At 36.9% G+C, this 20658-nt stretch overlaps 2 protein-coding genes across 2 annotated transcripts; one reads left to right on the forward strand and one right to left on the reverse strand.

Annotated features, from left to right (window-relative positions):
• The first annotated feature begins 81 nt into the window (after window positions 1–81).
• Window positions 82–4250, forward strand: miox (myo-inositol oxygenase). The gene is made up of 10 exons (XM_051869616.1): window positions 82–176; window positions 380–451; window positions 541–621; window positions 917–1079; window positions 1340–1407; window positions 1499–1608; window positions 1950–2017; window positions 3331–3380; window positions 3495–3607; window positions 3751–4250. The coding sequence occupies exons 1-10, from the start codon at window positions 159–161 to the stop codon at window positions 3857–3859; spliced, it is 852 nt and encodes a 283-aa protein (XP_051725576.1). The 5' UTR covers window positions 82–158; the 3' UTR covers window positions 3860–4250.
• On the reverse strand, window positions 4211–18372 carry lmf2a (lipase maturation factor 2a). The gene is made up of 14 exons (XM_051869615.1): window positions 18117–18372; window positions 17244–17497; window positions 15164–15192; window positions 14683–14873; window positions 11840–12018; window positions 11615–11753; window positions 9294–9428; window positions 9109–9214; window positions 8907–9003; window positions 8076–8258; window positions 7090–7258; window positions 6872–6983; window positions 6581–6689; window positions 4211–5575 (listed from the first exon to the last, which is right to left on the reverse strand). The coding sequence occupies exons 1-14, from the start codon at window positions 18208–18210 to the stop codon at window positions 5153–5155; spliced, it is 2220 nt and encodes a 739-aa protein (XP_051725575.1). The 5' UTR covers window positions 18211–18372; the 3' UTR covers window positions 4211–5152.
• Window positions 18373–20658: the final 2286 nt, after the last annotated feature.

The raw sequence follows: 20658 nt of genomic DNA on the forward strand, positions 1-20658 counted from the left end.
TTCAGAGAGAAAGTGAACTGGAGAAAGTTAAAGTTTTACTAGTTATTCCCACTACAGTTCAGAGACCCCATATGTGCACCATTTATAAATGGAGCAATCAGAGACGCCAAACACAAAACATCCTCCTTCATCCTGAACGACACAATCTCAACTGAACCATGAGGGTGGTGAACCTGGTATGTACCTGACATTCAGACAGTTACTTACATAATTTCCTCACTGAGTTGAAAGCATTTATATTATATATATATATATATATATATATATATATGAATGACTTTTGCAATGCTGAAAATGGTCAATCAAACTGTTGCTTTGGTTTGGTAGACTGTGTATCTGTCTTTTAAGTCTTATTTCTGACACAAACTTTTACTCATAGGGTCCGGATCCTTCTCTGGCATATCGTCCCGAATGTCATGAGAAAGACCAAGCAGAATTCAGGAACTTTGAGGCAAATTTTGCATATTTTTAACTTGTGTATAATTCCTCTTAATATGACACACTTGTTTGCATTTTAATGTATGTACATGTCTAACACAGAGTGGAGAGCTCTTTGACCGTGTGTTTAATACATACAAGCTGATGCACACGTACCAAACACTGGACTTTGTCAAACAAAAGGTTGGTCTTTGAATGGCAAACTATATACAGTATTTATGTATGTATGTATGTATGTATATGTAGAGTTTTTGTTCTGATGTACCATGCATTTTTATGTTCTGTTCTTATTTAAGTTATATTTTATATTAAAACCAGACAATACAACAAGCTTTACTTGCATAATAAAGTTAATTCTAGTTCAACCGGATGTGTTTCTCTGTTGGAGTTAAACTAGAATAAACTTAAGATGCTCTGTGATGACTCAGATAAATTACATCCTTCACAACAAACACTGAACATGACTTCTCACCTTTAGCACCTGGAATGGGCGAACTGCAATCACTTCAGCATGACCATGATGGAAAATATCAATTCCCTGGACGAGCTTGTTGATGAATCCGACCCTGATGTTGACTTCCCGAACTCTTTCCATGCTTTCCAGACCGCCGAAGGAATCCGCAAAGAGCATCCTGATAAAGGTGAGGAGTCAACAGGGACAAAGATCACAGATCAACTACACCGTACTTAGATAAGATGGTCTTTTACAAAAACACATAGTTTCTTGTTTTTTTGTTCAGTTTCTGATTAATATGTCCAGACATGCGGGGCTTCTTTCAGAACTAAAATCCATATCTAAATGTGAAAGTTCTTACTGGATATTTTTTTATTTGCCCGAATGTTAAAATACAACATTCCAACTGAATTTAAAAGCACTTCTCTCATTTTTACCTGTATCCAGATTGGTTCCAGCTAGTTGGCCTGATCCATGACATTGGAAAAATCATGGCCCTGTATGGGGAGCAACAGGTGAGAGACAAGTGCATCCAAACACAGTCTAAAAATCTACGACGATCATATGGGCTAAATAATAATCAGAATGCTGTTTCGTGGGTTTCAGTGGGCTGTAGTTGGAGACACATTCCCAGTGGGATGCAAGTTCCAGAATTCAATAGTGTTCAGAAACTCCACATTTGAAGGCAATCCGGATGTGAAGAACCCTACACTCAAGTACATCACACCTTTTTCCAAAACACAAATACACTGATACCTTCTAAATATCAAAACGTGTTTCCTGATCAGTATTATTTATATAATATTATAGTGTTTAATAATAATTTGATCGTTTAATTTTAATTAAACTTTTAAACTTTATTTTCTTATTCACTTGTCATTTTTATTTTAGTTTTATAAGTATTTTTTTAAAATATATTTTTTATTATATATATTATTTTATTATTTGCATAATTATATTTTATATTTAGTTCTAAATATTTCCATTTAGTTTCTATATAGAAATAAAATGTTCAATGGATTCTGATGATGTAGTTTACATATTTCCCTCAATGCAGCACAGAATTTGGGATCTATAAACCACAATGTGGGCTTGATAATGTCCTGATGTCTTGGGGACATGATGGTGAGTGATTTGGAGGATCTTTACACACATGACCATAATGATATTGCATCTAAATTCTCATTGCGAAACACACACTATTCCATTGAGGGGTTTTTTTGTTTTTAAGTTTTATTCACAAAATACACATTAAATTGATCAAAAGTGACAGGGAAGACCAGGGGCGCAGGAAGATGTCAATACCTGCTTGTAAAGCCAATGAAAATATTCTGTATCTGAGGGTAAATCACTAAATATTGAGAATGCAACAGCCCGCATTATATTTTACTAACTCCGAACGATCAGACACTGATTGGAACCGGCTGACAATCACTTCCTTTGATTCGATACATCTCAACTTGACGCTCATAAACTGATCACATTTTAATGATACAAAAGACGTGGGCATGTCAGTTTTCATTGGGCTTGTGTAAAATAATATCATGGTTACGAGGTGTGTATAAAAAATTACTTTTTAAAATAACTCCTGATCAATCAGCAGTAGTTCTCCTTTCTAAACTCATTTCTAAACTCTTCCCTCTCTTCATTAAAACTCAAGGTGAAGGGTTGCCAGGTATCAAAAAAAAAAAAAAAAAAAAAAAAAAAAAAGGCAAAACAAGCCCCTTAAGAACACAAAATAATAAGACATGGCAAAACTGTACCAGAGAAACAAATATAAACGATATACCTAGTATTACCTATATCCTAAAAAATTAAAAGGCAGGAAATATGAATAAAATAGTTCGATATAAAATATTTAGGTATTATAAATTGATTGATGAAGTAATGCAAGGGGTATAAGATATATAAGGGGGTGATCTAAAATTTATTTTCAGTTTCATTTTGATTTTAGTTAAAATAAATGAAAATGTAAAGTTTAGAATCAAATCTAATATCAAATCTATGCATATATTGAATTGAAATTCGATTCAAAATTGAGAACAGATTTTTAAACCAATCATGACCCCAAGAATTGATTTGAATCAAATCGTGAGATTCCAAAAGATTTAATATACAAAAGATTTCTATTTCAAATAAATTCTTTTGAACTTTATATTCATCAAAAAAAGAACCCAGAAAAAAAAAAAAAAAGAGAAAAAAGACCAGTTTCCACAAAATAAGCAGCACAACTGTTTTAAACATTTAAGAAATGTTTCTTGGGCACCAAATCAGCAAAATAGATTTCTGAAGGACCATGTGACACTGAAGACCATCAGTAATCATGCTGAAAATTTTAAAATGAATTCAAATAGATATTTTTACAATTGTACTGTATTTTTGATCAAATAAATGTCAGCTTTGTGAGCATAAGAGACTTTCTTCTTGCACTATTCTAGAGTATCTGTACCAGGTAATGAAGTTCAACAAATGCACCATCCCTGAGGAGGTAACGTCACAGTGCTCACCTGAAAGCAAACAAATCTAACACACACAAACAATATGATGTCATGTATGATTTTATAAGACACTTTGTACATTTAACACTCCCAAATTCCTTCAGGGTCTTTACATGATCCGCTTCCACTCCTTCTACCCCTGGCACTCAAACGGAGACTACATGCACTTATGCAACGATAAAGACCTACAGATGCTTCCCTGGGTCAAAGAGTTTAAGTATGTCATCAGTTTCTCAATAAGAGTTCATCTGCGTTTCCATTTAATCAGTTGTGTGACCCACATATTGAAGTTCTGACCTTACTCTGCGAGTTTCTAGAGGTAGATCAATAACATGTGTCTGTTTGTCTTTCCTCTGACAGCAAGTTCGATTTGTACACCAAGAGCACTGAACTACCGGACGTGGAGAGTCTGAGGCCATATTATCAGACTCTCATTGATAAGTACTGCCCCGGGGTACTGCAGTGGTGAATGTTTACCAGAATTCTACATAATTCTAGACACTGAATATCATGCTGACTCTTTTGACTTTCGCCAATTAGCAAACACCCATGACACCTTATCACTTTGGAAGTTTCTTCAGAAAATGTCAAATAAAATATAAAAATCCAGATTTAATTCCATGATATAAAATAAATCAATTCATATACCTATATTTACCAACAACATGAAATAGAGAAATATTAATTATTAATATCCAAGACTTTATCTTATGTATTCATTGTTATTACTATATTAGACTTATATTCATATAGATTGAAGGTAAAAATTTAAACTGTGAGGCTGTATTTCTTTGAAAATAATGGCACTTGTGCCAGTGTATATTTTTCTAAGTTTATTAAAAATATTACAAAACATTAAAGCTGAGTTTTTTTTGTGCATCTTCACTCATATTAACAATAAACATGCAATATTTTAATGACATCACAGTGGTCAAAAAGCAATGTCACGAACATTATTACAATACACATATCACAGACCATAACCAGTTACAGTCTGATAAACAATTTCAGGTCATACAACACCACATATACAAGATGACAGTCTAAGTGAAAAACTATTAAACATCTCTATTTTACTCATAAAAATAAAACAAGATTGAAATATTTTCTGATACTTTTGGTATACCATAAGGCACAGCACATACTGGGCACATACGTGTTCATTCATAAAACACGAGCAGAACAAAGGAATGTGTGTGTAAATTGTTCATAAAACCATAAGTGCTGGTTGGTATTTCGACGCATTCAATTCAATGTCTAATTTATGCAAGAAAGATTTTACAAACACAAATTTCACTCTTCCATTTAATGAGGCCCAGTATGTGCATTGGAATATACAGTTTGTTTGTTGTTTTTTACAGTTATTTTTAGGTCTCATGGTGGAAGACATCCTGGGTTTTACTTAACATGATATCATGTAGGGTGCAAGCAGTAAGTGCACAGTGGGGGAAACGATAACCTACCTTGTCTTGCATTTACCTGTCAGACCAATCAGAGGGCATACAACAAAAATCCCTTGTTTTGCAGTGTGGCCTTCCTATCAGGATTAGTTTAACTAAACGTGCAGTTAAATCCAGGACACTACTGGGATGCATGAAAGTTTCACTACTCTGCCTACATCTCTCAAAAATGCCTGTGAAAACAGAGAAATATCAATGTTTTGACAATGAAGGTATAAGTGCTGATGTTTTGGGGTAGATGTCATTACCCTGAGTTGGTATTAAAAAGAGTTTCATTTAAAGCCACAGATCATTTGAAAACTTCACTTCCTTTTCCTGAGGCTGTCCTCTTCTGTTTCCTCTGCACTCACTTCCTCTTCAATTTCGCCTTCCTGTTCCTCTTCACTTGTTGCATCTTCTTCCTGTTGCTTTCCATCTTCCTCTGCATCATCTTTTGTAACCTCCTTTTTCTCCTCCTCCTCCTCCTCCTGTTTCTTCTCGTTCTCTTCCGCCGCATTGGACAGTGTCCGTCCAACGGCCTGTTTGTCTGTGTGTTGGTTCTGGAACGATTCGTGTTGGCGATGATGTGCACAGGATCGCAGAGAGTTGAGGAGACACACGGTCGCTGCAGAGCTGAAGAGAGTCCACAGCAGCAGATGAGCTGGAATCTCACGGGCATGTTCGCCAACATGTCGCAATAACCGCGGCAGCCAAGCTTTCGAGCTGCGCCTCGGAGGAGCCTTATCCTGATGGGCAAAAAGGGAAGAGGGTCTCAAATGACCAGATCATGGAAATGGCATTTAAAATAGTTAAACCTTCATTAACGAGATTTTCCATTATTTATAACACAACTTACTTTTGATATCTTCTATGTTCAGTAGAGTTGTCAAAAGTACCTACTTCGGTACCAAGTCCATACTTAAATTTTAAAAATGTGATGCTTTGAGCACTGTTGAGTGGATTCGTAAACACCTCTGATTGGCCATTGTGCTGACGCGCTCATCGGATATGTCTGTGATTGGTTACAATGATCAATGCTTTAAAAACGTTGTAAATAGTCATCAATGACGCTCTTCACCAAGCACTTACACAGATACACACAGGAGCGTTTGAAAGCAGACGTCTATCGTGGACCAGTCCGCTGAGAGACGCCTGCTTTCAAACGCTCCCGCTTTCAAATTCAAACACTTAAACACTCCCATAAGTTGATCATTGTAGCCAATCACAGACATATCCGATGAGCGCGTCAACACAATGGCCAATCAGAGGTGTTTACGAATCCGCTCAACGGTGCTCAAAGCTTCACATTTTTACAATTTCAGTACTGATTGGTACCGAAGTCAGTACTTTTGACAACTCTAATGTTCAGATATTCATTCAACAAAATATCTTTTCAAAATTAACACAAATCTTAAACCCTCAAGCTTTTATTTTGGTGAAAAAACACCAGAAGCTTCTTTTTTGTTCGTTCATGCGTGTAAACGAACATAGTGCTGCGCTTCACTCTGAAACACACATGGCATATATTCATTTACGATTGATAAATCGCACAAAGCCAGAGTTTTCAGTTACAATTAATTGTGCAGCCCTAAAAAAACATTGTTTTCCTAAATCAAACTACTCTACAGATAACAGACAGCGAACTTTAGGTCTGTTTGATCTCCTCCCTTGAGGTTATAGTTGAAATCAATGTTCAAAATGTGACCCAATTCAGTTACACTTTCACTTTTGAAGGCAGACTTGTTTCTTACCTTCAAACCATGTTGAACCAACATCTGTTCAAGGTAAGAGTCACCAAGGCGCACTATAGGATAGAACTCTTCCACATACACCCGTCTCCACCATCGCTGGGGATATGAACTAAACACACACAAACACATCCAATATACAAAATCATAAAAGAAACACATCCAATAAGGCTAACATTAAACATCAACGTTAACAATAATGCATTGTGTTACGCAAGATAATTAAAATGTAATTTTTAACATGCATTTGACAATTTATAGCAAGAGGCATTGTGGGATTTTGCGTGCGCTCACCCGTCCTCTTTTGGCTCGCTGAACCAGTATTTGTAGCGGTGAGCTCTTAGGTACGTAGGAGGCTGTTTGCTGAACGGATACTGAGACTCATCTGTCTGAATGAGTCTGACCACTGCACAACACACACATAGTACAAAACACTGCATTCAGCACTGCATCTTGTGATGATGCACTGGATGCCTTTAAATCTCACACACGCACAAACGACACATCCTTACCATCGCGTTTGCCCTGCAGGAGTCTGTGTAGGAGGCTGCTGAACCAGGGGCTCTGTGTGTGCGGCCCCAGAGCAGCAAACCACATCTGCCAATCCAGCCTGGGCTGGTGCGGAGCCACCACAGGGGGCGCTGCGCTCATGTTCCCTGGCTTATACATGAACTCTATCTCCTGCAAAAATGTGTTAATAAGAGAGGGGGGGGGGGATATTGTAGATCAAGAATCATTTTGGAATCAGATCAGATTGTGAGGTACCTAAAAATTCCCACCCCTAGTTTCAAAGTATTTTTGCAAGTCAGAGAATCTACAAACTTCACCTTTAAGATCCGGGTTAGACTTTTCAATTACAAGCCCATATTTCAGATCTTTTAGACAGTTTTTAGCCTCGTTTTCACCGAAATTACCCAGTACAATTTGTCCCAGGAACTTTTTTCCCCCCATACCTTTTGCGGTCTGCATTTCCATCGTGGTCTAAAGTACCGTGAAGATTAAGTATGGTGATGTAGGACTGCACATGACTTTCCAGTTCCCGCTGGATTTCGTCCTCCGCGTATAAGCTTAATAAAGCCTGAACCTCGTCGTTGGTCCATCCGTCATATTTTTTAAACTCCATTGTTGATTCAAATAGCAAACAACTCTTACTGCAGGCACCGAAACAGACTTTTAAAAATGGTGGTTGAAATAAAATGCTGCGTGAACCAATCAGCATATTCAGCGCCCAAGTACCACCCCCAAAATTTCCTGAACTTTGAAAAAGTACTACCTCGTGAGCAGGGACTTTTTGAGGGGGAAATTTTTACCCGGAACTTCATTTAGACCCTGGTCCCTGCAGTTGAAACACATCGAGTACCACCCCAAAGTCCCTAGATCCTGGGGTAAGTTCCAGCTTTTGATATGATTAAATTTTTTGTGAAGTCCATCTCCTTCACATACAAATTAATGCTGTAATTCAGACACAATGCACTTCCTGAAATACTCGTAAACTGACCGTCCATGTGTTGCGATCCATGCTGCCCTCAATGACCACCTCTGGACGACCTCCGACCCCGGTCATTCTCCGGAACAATCCATATGAGTTGACCAGCTGGTAACGGTCGGTCACTTCAAACGCTGTCTGGATCCCAGGCCAGAGATTACTGTTGGCATCATACTCAAAGTAGGTGTAGGGAACCTGCACACGTACAGTACTTCATTATTAGCCTCATTATTTTTACATAGCTTAAGAAGACAGTGCACCCAAAAAGATGAGAATTCTGTGCACTACACTTAAAGTACACCATGAAGTTCTAATGTGTATTGTGAATGTTCGAGGTTTGAACATGTGAAAGCGTGAATGAGATTTTGATAGAGAAGTGCAGAAGGCAAGATTTTGGTAATAAATTACTATATTCAGTTCCTCACAAAAGCTATCATAATGTTTGATAAGACTTATATTCCATTTTTGTCATTAAATTTTTGACAGCAGTGATCACCATCCACTATTCAGGAAAACCTGGCAATTCTGCTAATTAATTCAACAAAATGACGACAATTTTAATTTAAGGGTGCACTATCCCTTTAAGGATATACAAACAGGAAATGGTGTCAACTAAAATTAAAATAAACATTAATAAAATATTTTTAAAAAATAAGCTTATTTTATTTGAGTTAGTTACCAAGGCAAATTTCAACTTTTCATTTAGTTTAAGCTGAAATACTGAAATACTAAAACTTAAACTAAAATAGAAAACATAAAATTGAAAACTAATTCAAAATATTAATAAATACTATCATACTATATTAATGATACTAAAATAACACTGACAGGAAGTTTACTGACCAGACTGATGGCAAACATTGAGACTGTAGCCGCAGCCATCACTGCCCACTGGATTGTGCTCCAGAGACGCCGCAACACGCCCCTCACACAAGCACATCTGAAGCATATGCACAAGCAATCAAAAACATTAGTTCTACCAGAACGCCATCTAATGGACATACTGAGCCAACAAATCATAGGTAAACTATCCTGTAACACTCACTTAAACATGGCAGTGATGATCTCCCATGTGAGAGACAGCACACCAATCCAGATACTGGGCACTGTAACAGTCTTCAGAAAGCCATTGAACTCAAAATAAGTAAAGGCTGAGGAACAGGAACACAAAGAGAGATAAATCACACTCAACGATAACCGACCTCAATAAGATATCGTTGAGAGCTTCACCTGTTTTGGAGGACACACTTCTCTTTTCCCAGTCCACCTGCAGGTCAAAGTATTGGACGGTCCAGTAGCCAAGCACAGCATATACACTGACCTCTAACATTACAGCCAGTCCAGAGAAGAGAGTCTGTAAAGATGCTGGAAAAGACCAGACCTGGTTTTAACATCTTGTCCTAACAAGGTACAACATACATTACCATCTTCATGTAATATTTTCATCCTCACTGAAAACATAAAATCAAAAATTTTTGCTGTTTGATGAAGAAAGTCTTCTGTTCAAAAGTTTGGTGTCAGACATATTGAACAAAGTGACAGTAAAGACATTTATAATGTTAAATACATGTTACTTTTTTTAACTTTATTACATATATATATATATATATATATATATATATATATATATATATATATATATATATATATATACACACATATATATACACATATATATATACACATATATACATATACATATATATATATATATATGGTTCGTACAGACACTGTAAAATGAAATTCAAGGACTTTAAGCACTACTTTTTAGGTTTTCAAGGTTTTCTGCATTATCATATTCCCCACTAATATCCCCGTTTTTAAAAAGGAGGATTAATAATCAAGTTATAAATAGGATATTTTTTATTACGTTACATACAAATTTATTTTTATTATTCAGGTTAACAAGTAATTTTTCAGACGTCCACATGAGAAAAAAAATTATCGTCCAAATAAAGCTTATGGCAAGGTTTAAAATGAGGCAGAGGTAGTAAAATCCTTGATCCCTCTAGGGGGTAAGAAAATTTTGTACATTTTAAAAGATAAATTCATTAATCTGGTGCACCAACCCATGTTCAGTGTCCAAATTGAACAAAGAAAAATACTGCATTGACTTGTATCTGAATCCACCGTTTAAAATAAATCATCCACCTGCCAACCGCCCAATGATATCCTGTAATTTAGATATCCGCACCTGATCAAGCATGAGGATATGGTTACATATCACACTGAAGAAGGCTGCTAATAAATTAATATTTAATTAAAATAAAAAGTTCTTCTTAGGCTAAATAAATTACATTTCCTTAATAGCGTAAACACAGGCTTTACTCCCATCAAACTTAAATGGTCACGGTTTCATTACATCATTGTGGGAAAACACTCTTATCAGAATAATGTCTGTTAGTTAAGCTTGTGTATATTTTTAGTTAAAGCTATTGAGTTGTAAAGCAATATCTCATGTAGGGTTTTTCCTTTGTGTTTTATATAATGACCACTAGGAGGTGCACTAGTCACATGTTTTCCTTAATTGGTATTCCCTGAAGAGAACTACGTTCAGTTGAAAACGAAAAGTAAAAGAGTGACGCGCTTTCGTTGCGTCTTACCGTAAAATGAGTTCCCCGTTTTTTATTAAAATCAACACATAATGATTTATCACTCATCCACCCGCAATTAACTGGAATGTTATTTTTTTATTACTTTACTTTAATTACCCGGGGATTATCCGCACCTCACTATCGAACAGTTCGAGAATGGACACAGGCCGGGAACCCGCAACAGAACCGTGTCGGTGGAAAAGGGTCATCTCTGAGCATGTGACTGCCTGTCTGAGTTCTGCACGAAATTTAATGGAGGCGGCCGCCTCGTAATTCTCTATCCAGGACAAAACATAAATGGCATCGTTGTCACAGAGTAAACTATTTGGTAAAGTGGACTTGCTTATTGCTGAGTTAACTAAAGTTATCATGAGCATTGTAATGTTTAAAACAGATATCTCAACAAATCTCAGTAGACCCGACAGGGAAGATTTTAAAACGAGCGGTCCATTCACAAATACTGCAAATACAAACCGGAAGACAGAAGACAACAACCGCAGCGCTGAGAAGAGGCGGGGCTACATAAGGTCTGTATCAGACGGGCTGCAGCGTTAATTTTGCGTTAAAAGATTTTATGTTTATTAAAACAAACACTTATTTCATATATACTTCGTCTTCCAATAATTCAAGCACTTTTCAAGTACCTTTTCAGGAATATCACTATTTTCAAGATTTTCAAGGTTTTCCAGGCCTTAAATTTCAAAAAGTCAAATTCAAGTACTTCAAGCACTTTAAGCACCTTGTGCGAACCCTGATATATATATATCTTGAGCACCAAATCAGCATATTATAATGATTTCTGAAGGATCATGTGACACTGACTGGAGTAATGATGCTGAAACAGAATAAACTTAAAATATATTCAAATAGCAGTTATTTAAAATTGTAATAATAATTAACAAATGCAGTTGTGGTGAGCATAAGAGACTTGTTAGTCTAATGTAAGTTTGTCCATACTGCTTTCTGTCTTTTGCGTGGGTCTGCGGAGCCAGAAGTTTACATGTTGGTCATCCAGCAGCGACAAGCACAGGGTGATAGTGAGAATATTAAAGAAGTTATAATTTCCAGACAGGATGATTAACACCTGTAGCAGGACCTGTAACACACAAAGACACAATAATGCACAAACTCAAAGAAGCTTCTCCATTTCTGATCAAACACACCACACACATACACACTCACCTGCATGTAGAAGGCGGCAAGCCTGTGTCTTCGTATGGGGCTGAAGAACAGGAAAGGAACTGCGATCTCGATAACAAACGTTCCCACCACACTGAGTTTCTGGAACCACACCGGCAGCTGATGAGCAAACCAGGCCAGCGGGGTCGGTATACACTGGGTCTCATAGTGATAGGTCAAAGCTGATAAGAGAACAAGAGATCACAGTATGTGTCAGTCATTTTAGTACCATTAAGATATTATAGTTTTTATGAATATTTTGAATCGTTTTTATTTTTATATTGTCCATTTTAATTTTTGTTAAACCTTTAGTAATTCTGCTGTAGGGCTGTGCGATATGACGATATATATCGTTACCACGAAATAAAATGTCTATCGTTAGAGATTTTGCTATATCGTAGTATGTAAATATATTGCACTATTGACACTTCAGAGTGATGAAATGCATGAATGAGAATATAAAGAGCGGGACGTGCTTGATGTTAAAAGAGTTATAAGCGCAATATATCCTGAAAAGGAACTCGGTGCAGCGCTCGTGCACACTTCCAAAGTGCGCGCAAGAAACCTGCCTCTCTCAGAAGGTGATCGCGAATTAGAGACGTGCTCGATGTTAAAGTGTATTAAGCACAATAAGTGCGATAGTGATATACTGGTAGACACGATTAGCCGGTTGAAATTTGTCAACTGATAGAGATTTTGGACTATCGTCTTTGTCAATGTTACGCTCACGTGAGGTTGCTATGCTGCGCGGTCACGAAAGATTATAATTTGCATGAGTTTTTAAGCATTGCGGTTTAAAAACAAGTGGTTTTAAACCGTTTAAGTGCAATTAGCAGTGAAAGACAACTCATTGCAGCATATGCACGCGCTCTCTGAAGTTTCTCAGCGCCGTCCGAGAGAAGCGCGCGACATGAAGCCGCTGCTCATAGAGCGCGTGAGGACTGAACTGAGTGCTTTTTGACGCCTAACTGGGCTTGAACAGTTAAATACACATACCTATGGGCCAAAGTGACCACGTATTTGCAAGTAAACAGAGCCATTTATATCTTAAGTGAAGGTACAGTTGAGAAAGATAAGGCTCGAGTTAATGGATCGGTGCAGTCAGCATCCAAATTTACCTGCTGTCATTATTAATGCTAATCAAACAACAAAAAAGAGAAAATCTCTCACTGCTTGCTTTTGTAACTTTAATAAGAATAAATGTATATTTAATTTACACAGTAAAGTCTATGCATTGTTTTTTATATCTTTAATTACTTTATACATTTTCTAGTGCTTGAAGTTTTTTCATATAGGTCTATTTCGTCTGTCTTTGTTCTATTGTAGTTTGTCTTCTTTGCTCTTTCTTTATCACAGTTTATTTGTCTTCAGTAAGCTTGAGAGTTTTTTAGGCTAGTATAAATTTTTTAATTATATTGAAATTAATGACCATTATGAAATTTCAATGGTATGGAAAATGTTAATATCATAAAAATCTTATTTAAAGCAAAAATAACTATATCGTGATATATATCGTTATCGTGATATAAAATTACTCATATCGTGATATAAGATTTTGGTCATATCACCCAGCCCTATTCTGCTAGTTTTTTTTTTACAATGTCTATATAGTTTTAACTAATTTTTATTTTAGTTATTTTAGTACATCAAGTTAAACTAAATTAAAAACCAGAAATTTTGCCTTGGCAACTAGCTGAAACAAAATAAGTTTATGTAACATCTCTTCTGTGTCATTCTCCTACGGTGTTTACGTTAAGCACTTATTAAATATCTTAATTTGTGTTTCGAAGATGAATGAAGTTCTTACGGGTGTGAAAAGACATAAGAGTGCATAATTAATGACAGAATTTTCATTTTTGGGTGAACTAAACCTTTAAGTACTTGGAGTTACCACAGTTATAATTGACAAATGATAACTATTCAGTTTGACTGCAGCGCTACAGTATAAATACGCAGTCAGTACATATCAAACGATCTTTATCAGACAAAGCTATAGTGACACATGGTAAAAACACTGTTACTCACACTTGTGTGTTGCCCCATTGGTTGCGACATTAATGTTGGATCCAATGTAGTCCTCACTGCATCATCGTTTATTTGCAGTCTCTCTGAAAAGCCTGCGTCAAACTATGTCTTGTTTAAAAATGAATGCGAACAGTGACGCAATCTGACTGGAACTTCGTTAAAAAAGGTCCATCCAAACTTTCTTAATGTTAGGATCCTAAGGAAGGCACTGCAAAGACTGTTTTTTCACAAATTGGCAATTCAAAACGTCTTGTAATCCTCATAAGCATCTCTATTGTTTTGTTGCTGGAGTAATCCTGTGTTTGAGTCGGACTTGTATTTACTACTACATGATATGCGCTAATCGGTGGGTGGGGCTAAAGAGGCAATGATGTAGAAGTAGGTGTTGATCTTCTGCAGAGATGGTCTTTTGTCACACTATGACATCATAATGTGACAAAATCCAAAACGAGTCGTTTGGGCAGCTTGGTTTCAATAAAAGTTGTTTATGGACTAACAACTGAAACTAATAACTGAAACTTACATGATATTTTTATAGTACAAACTACAAACAATAGCCTCTTATATGTCAAAAGATCAAGGAAAATTTGATTTCTCAATTCATGAGCCCTTTAATTCTTAACAGTTCAATAAGTCAAAACAAACCATAGATTTGGCTTCCAATTCATTAGTCACACAAGAAATGGAAGTTCAACTTGAGAGCACTGCATTGTGGGACACTGTATCTCATGTAGTACACCATTCTGAGTATATTCTGAACCTTCCAGTAGAAACTCAAGAACATTTGGTCACAAACACAAATATATTCCACAATTCCTCACCTGTTAGGCCCCACCAGGTGGGGCAGCGGCTGGTCAGTTTGACGACACCCGACGCAAACATCAGCCGAAACAACAGCCAGCGCACCAGCCAGAAAGTCACATTATCATGGAGACACACCTTTGAAGACCAGGGCATTTTCATGGGAGCAACGAGAATGGCCAAGAAGCCTGTCTCCAACAAGAGGTTATCCCTGAAAACAAGATGAGAAAGGAGAGAGATATGTTTGACACATATCCAAATTCTGAGGTGCTGCTGAGGGTTCACATGTGTTATGAAAGCAGATCAACACAGACATGCGACTACAGTAAATAACACTCAAGTGTCTCACAAGGTCAAGATTATTTTGTTGCTACGGTTGTACAGAGTTAAACAAAGCCTGTTGCATAACGGATGCATTTAAGGGAACAAGAACATTTGGCAATCAATATAACATCAAGCGGTGTACAAACAGCACACAGTGACAGGAAGCCTTATACTCACCACTGAAAGTATAAGAATACCTGGCCCACCTAGAAACAACAAACACATTTCACTACTTTATACATTACCTTCTAAAATCAATTATTTTTACCCTTAATAAGTAGTATTCGTGATAAGTAGTGGTCAACCGATATGGGTTTTTAGGATAATGGCCGACAGCAGGTTGGATATTTTGCAAATATAGTATGACACAATACAGTTTAAAGATAGCAAATGAGATACTTAAAGGGTTAGTTCACCCAAAAATGAAAATTATTTCATTAATTACTCACCTTCATGTCGTTCAACACCCGTAAGACCTTCGTTCATCTTCAGAACACAAATTAAAATATTTGTGATGAAATCCAATGGCTCAGTGAGGCCTCCATTGCCAGCAAGATAATTAACACTTTCAGATGCCCAGAAAACTACTAAAGACATATTTAAAACAGTTCATGTGACTACAGTGGCTCTACCTTAATATTATAAAGCGACGAGAATACTTTTTGTGCGCTAAAAAAAAAAAAACAAAAAAAAAAAAAACAACTTTTCAACAATATCTAGTGATGGCCGATTTCAAAACACTGCTTCATGAAGCTTTACGAATCTTTTGTTTCAAATCAGTGGTTTGGAGCGCCAAAGTCACATGATTTCAGCAGTTTGACACGAGATCCGAACCACTGATTCGAAACAAAAGATTCATAAAGCTTCGAAGCAGTGTTTTGAAATCGGCTATCACTAGATATTGTTGAAGTGTCATTATTTTGTTTTTTTGGCACACAAAAAAAAAAATATTCTCGTCGCTTTGTAATATTAAGGTAGAACCACTGTACTCACATGAACTGTTTTAAATATGTTTTTAGTACCTTTCTGGGCATCTGAAAGTGTAAATAGAGGCCTCAAGCCCCGGGTATACTTCGGTCGGCTGCGTTCGTGCACCGTCCGCATGACGTAATTCTTGTCACGCGGAGGGCTTGCGGCCGGCCGCACACCCCGTCCGCGTGCAGCCCAAATTTCGAGACCGCGCGGACAGTGTGCGTGCAACAGCGCATGCGCAAGCAGGACAGAAGAGTCCACTAGGTGGCAATACGCACAGTACTGAGCACAATGTGCAGTCGTCGAAGAAGAGTGTGTAAAGAGCGATTCAAAAACAAGACGAGTAAACTCAGAAGCATGCCTTCTCCATCGCTTTTTGATTCCTGTTCTCTTGGTGTATCTTCTGAACTATGTTGCATGGTGGATGCACTATTTTTCTTCTCCAATCCTGCCCAGCGAATGTCCCGTTGATGACACAATGTCTGTTTAAAGTATAGAAAAAATTATACCGCGCATGTGTCGAACTCGATCATCCGTGCGCATCCGTGGTTTAGCATACTTTGAAAGATGTGCGGACGTGGAAAGTGAAGTATACCTGGGACTTCACTGAGCCATCAGATTTCATCAAAAATATCTTAATTTGTGTTCCGAAGATGAACGAAGGTCTTACGGGTGTGGAACGACATGAGGGTGAGTAATTAATGACATTATTTTCATTTTTGGGTGAACTAACTCTTTAAAATAAATGTATCTAAAACCAATTTAAAGAATATTTTTAGTAATATAGAATTAAAACAAAAACTACACTAATTACATTTTTATATTTCTATATATTTTAATATCTATATAAGAACATTCTGAATTTTCCATATCTGTTAATTGGCTATCACTATATCAAGGCAACAACAAATAAGTAGGATATCAATAAGGTCCAATTAATTGGTCAAAATTTGGCCATTATTGAGATTATCAGCATCACCCGATAACAGCGTATGATTGCACGATTAAAGGAAGCGTCTGTTGCGCCTTTTATCATATCCAAGTTAATCTCTTTATACCGAAGAGCTTTTTTAGTAGATACCAATTTCTGTGTAAAATATTGTAAAAAAAATATTTAATCGTTTTTATTTACATCAAATTATTTGCTGTTATTAAATTGTATTATATTTATAGATCAGCATTATATCACCCAGAGGTCACCCTGTTCTCTATACATCGCATCAGCCATTGAAAAACCCATATTGGTCAATCACTAGTAGCATCCACATGTAAAATAAGTTTGTACCTGGTACAGAGACAGATAAAGTACCCAGAGCACCAGAAAGACTCTGCAGTCTCTGAGCGGCGGTAAAGCCAGAGTCATTAAACTGAGCAGAGCTCCGGCCAGACTGAGCAGCTCCATGCACTGCTGTGTGTCCAAACCCAGACGAGGACCAAACCACAGCAGGGTGGGAGAATCCTTCAGCTGCTCCACAACACTCTTACCAGACACTCGCAGCTGCCACCGTGCTGGCAGCAAACCCTCGTTTCCATACAGACCTAAAGAAAGAGCGTTCACATGGTCAATGCAACAAAATTGCTGCAGAATCTGAAATGTGTATGTCATTAAGTTACTTTTAGTTGTTCTTCAGAATCCTAATTTCCAGGTTTAAATTACAGTAGATTTTGAATCTCAGATTTTCAATGTGGTCTCAAATTTTTGGACCCCAATGATCACCATATTCAAATACCATGGTATTATCATGTACGTCCAAAATCATGATAATATACTATGACTTTTTGTTAAATAGACAAAAAAAAATAATAATTGTGCAATGTTTTTCGTCTTGAGTGAAAGTTTGGCTAATATTCAGACTTTTCTTACAGTCTGGATGTCTCAAAACAGGCATCAACATGCTAATCTGAGATGTTTTGCACAGTTAGACCAGACCCATGTAATATGGGCCCTTTAAAATATTTTCATCTCTAGTACTATATCCCTACACTGCAAAAATCACTGGACAGCCTGAAGATTTATACAAACTATTACGTAATGTTTTAATAGACGTGTACGTTCATTAAAAATGTATGCTTAAAAGACTTTTGTTGCATGCGTCACAGATAAACTCTTAGTTAGTTCAATGCATGCAAGTTAAACTAAAAATCTTCACAAACTCACCTGGAATCTGCACGTAAAGAGACGCAAAGGCGAACATGTAAATAGCAGAAAGGCACCACAGAAACATGTGCCTCGGCAATCTTATATCTCCCATTTTTTGGATAATAAACTCCTAAAGGAAACAGATGGGGTAGGAATCTCCCCAAGATGGAGATCAGGGAGGTTTGAATCCAGAAAACTAACTGAGCGACACGTCTGACGTGCAGGAACAGAGACGCGCGCACGCTTGCTGTTTTGCCAACGAATTCTACTATGGCGAAGATTTGGCTTATGAATATTAACTACGCCATGCTCGGGGAAGTCAAATTGATTGGCTGACTGGTGTACGTTAGTAAGTTGACGTGCTCTGCCTGGGTGAACGTTTGACCGTTTGACCTCAATGAATATGAATTACGCTCGACTAGACGCTCGTCCAGTAAAATTAGCCGATTGGCTGAAAGGCAGACGTTTTCATTCTTAGTTTTATATATATATATATATATATATATATATATATATATATATATATATATATATATAACATTTAATTATTTAAAAAAAAACGCCATCTTCACTATGTTACGACTCGGCTAATGAATATTAAGTAGGTTACCTGCCTACCTGGACTTACCTTTTTTTTTTTTTTTTTTTTAAACAGTCTATGACCTGGCTCTGAACTGGGCGATACCGGAGAGTAAAAATCAACATGTCCTAATTACTATTCACGAGCTAAGCCTTCGTCATAGTAGGATTCGGGAATTTCATTCATGGTCTTATTTATTTTTTGATTGTTTTATTTTTAGAAGTTTGGAGACTATATCTGAATACTGATTTATTGATTTGCAAACGCCTAGGGCGCAGTCATCCAACTCAGATATTTAGGACATGCATTTTTTTAATGCCTGGCGACAACTAGCGATTCAGATTAGAGTAACTATTTAGTGTCTTTTTGGTTTTGCTTGCATTATGGTTTTTTTTTTACAGACATTTAGTATTATTAGCGGATAAAGATTAAAAAAAAAAAAAAAAGGATTTAGATGGACAGCTAATGAATCATTCAGGCTGATTTTTGAACCGGTTCGACTGATGCACTTAAAAGACCTGAATCAAAAAATACTTGCTCACAAATCAGGCATCACTATGACTTTTGGGCAAATTATTCTGTACTCAATCTACAATATCTTAGATCAGAAAATAAAAATTATATTCACAAATTTTCATGACCCCATATATTTCCAGATTTTACTTAATCATAAAAATTGTTTCCAAATTCATCATCTGGAACAACCTGGGGCCGGTTGCATAAGCCACTAAGACTAGTCTTACAAGTTAGTCATCAAATTTTTTTCTTTAAGCCTTCATAACTAAGATTTTTTTTTTTACTTTTTTACATAAAAAACTTAGATTGGCCTTTTGATACCAAAAAATGAGATTGACTGTCCTTTGACTAACTGCTAGTGGGTCATACTAGGGGTAATGACCCACTAGCACTAGGGCATACTTGAGATCCAACGCAACTACCACTCCAAGGTCCAGAAAGGTAGGAACAACATCATTAAAGTACTCCATGTGACTCCAGTGGCTTAAAGGGTTAGTTCACCCAAAAATGAAAATAATGTCATTTATTACTCACCCTCATTATGTTCCACACCTGTAAGACCTTCGTTAATCTTCGGAACGCAAATTAAGATATTTTTGTTGAAATGCAATGGCTCAGTGAGGCCTCCATAGCCAGCAATGACATTTCCTCTCTCAAGATCCATTAATGTACTAAAAACATATTTAAATCAGTTCATGTGAGTACAGTGGTTCAATATTAATATTATAAAGTGACGAGAATATTTTTGGTGCGCCAAAAAACAAAATAACGACTTATATAGTGATGGCCGATTTCAAAACACTGCTTCAAGGAGCTTCGGAGAGTTATGAATCAGCGTGTCGAATCAGCGGTTCGGAGCGCCAGAGTCATGTGATTTCAGCAATTTGGCGGTTTGACATGCAATCCGAATCATGATTCGACACGCCTGTTCATAACGCTCCGAAGCTTCATGAAGCAGTGTTTTGAAATTTGAAATTACGGGTGTGGAACGGCATGAGGGTGAGTAATAAATGACATTATTTTCATTTTTGGGTGAACCCTTTAAACTCAATTTTATGAAGCGACGTGAGTGCTTTGTTTGCGCAAAAAAACATAATTTACCATTTTACTTACAAAAATATTGATCTGCAACGCGCGTTCACGACACATGCATTTTGTGTTCACATGAGAGCAGGCATTGTTGCGTGAACACGCTTTAGATAATATTATTTAGTACATAAAGTGGTAAGTTATGTTTTTTTGCACAAACAAAGCACTCACATCGCTTCATAAAACTGAGTTTAAGCCACTGGAGTCACATACTTTAATGATGTAATTTTCCTACCTTTCTGGACCTTGGAGTGGTAGTTGCACTGGATCTCTATGGAGAGACAGAAACCTCTCAGACTTCATCAAAAAGATCTTAATTTGTGTTCCAAAGATGAACGAAGGTCTTACAGGTGTGGAACGACATGAGGGTGAGTA

This window comes from Ctenopharyngodon idella, chromosome 18 (assembly GCF_019924925.1).
Source record: "Ctenopharyngodon idella isolate HZGC_01 chromosome 18, HZGC01, whole genome shotgun sequence".
Taxonomy (NCBI): domain Eukaryota; kingdom Metazoa; phylum Chordata; class Actinopteri; order Cypriniformes; family Xenocyprididae; genus Ctenopharyngodon; species Ctenopharyngodon idella.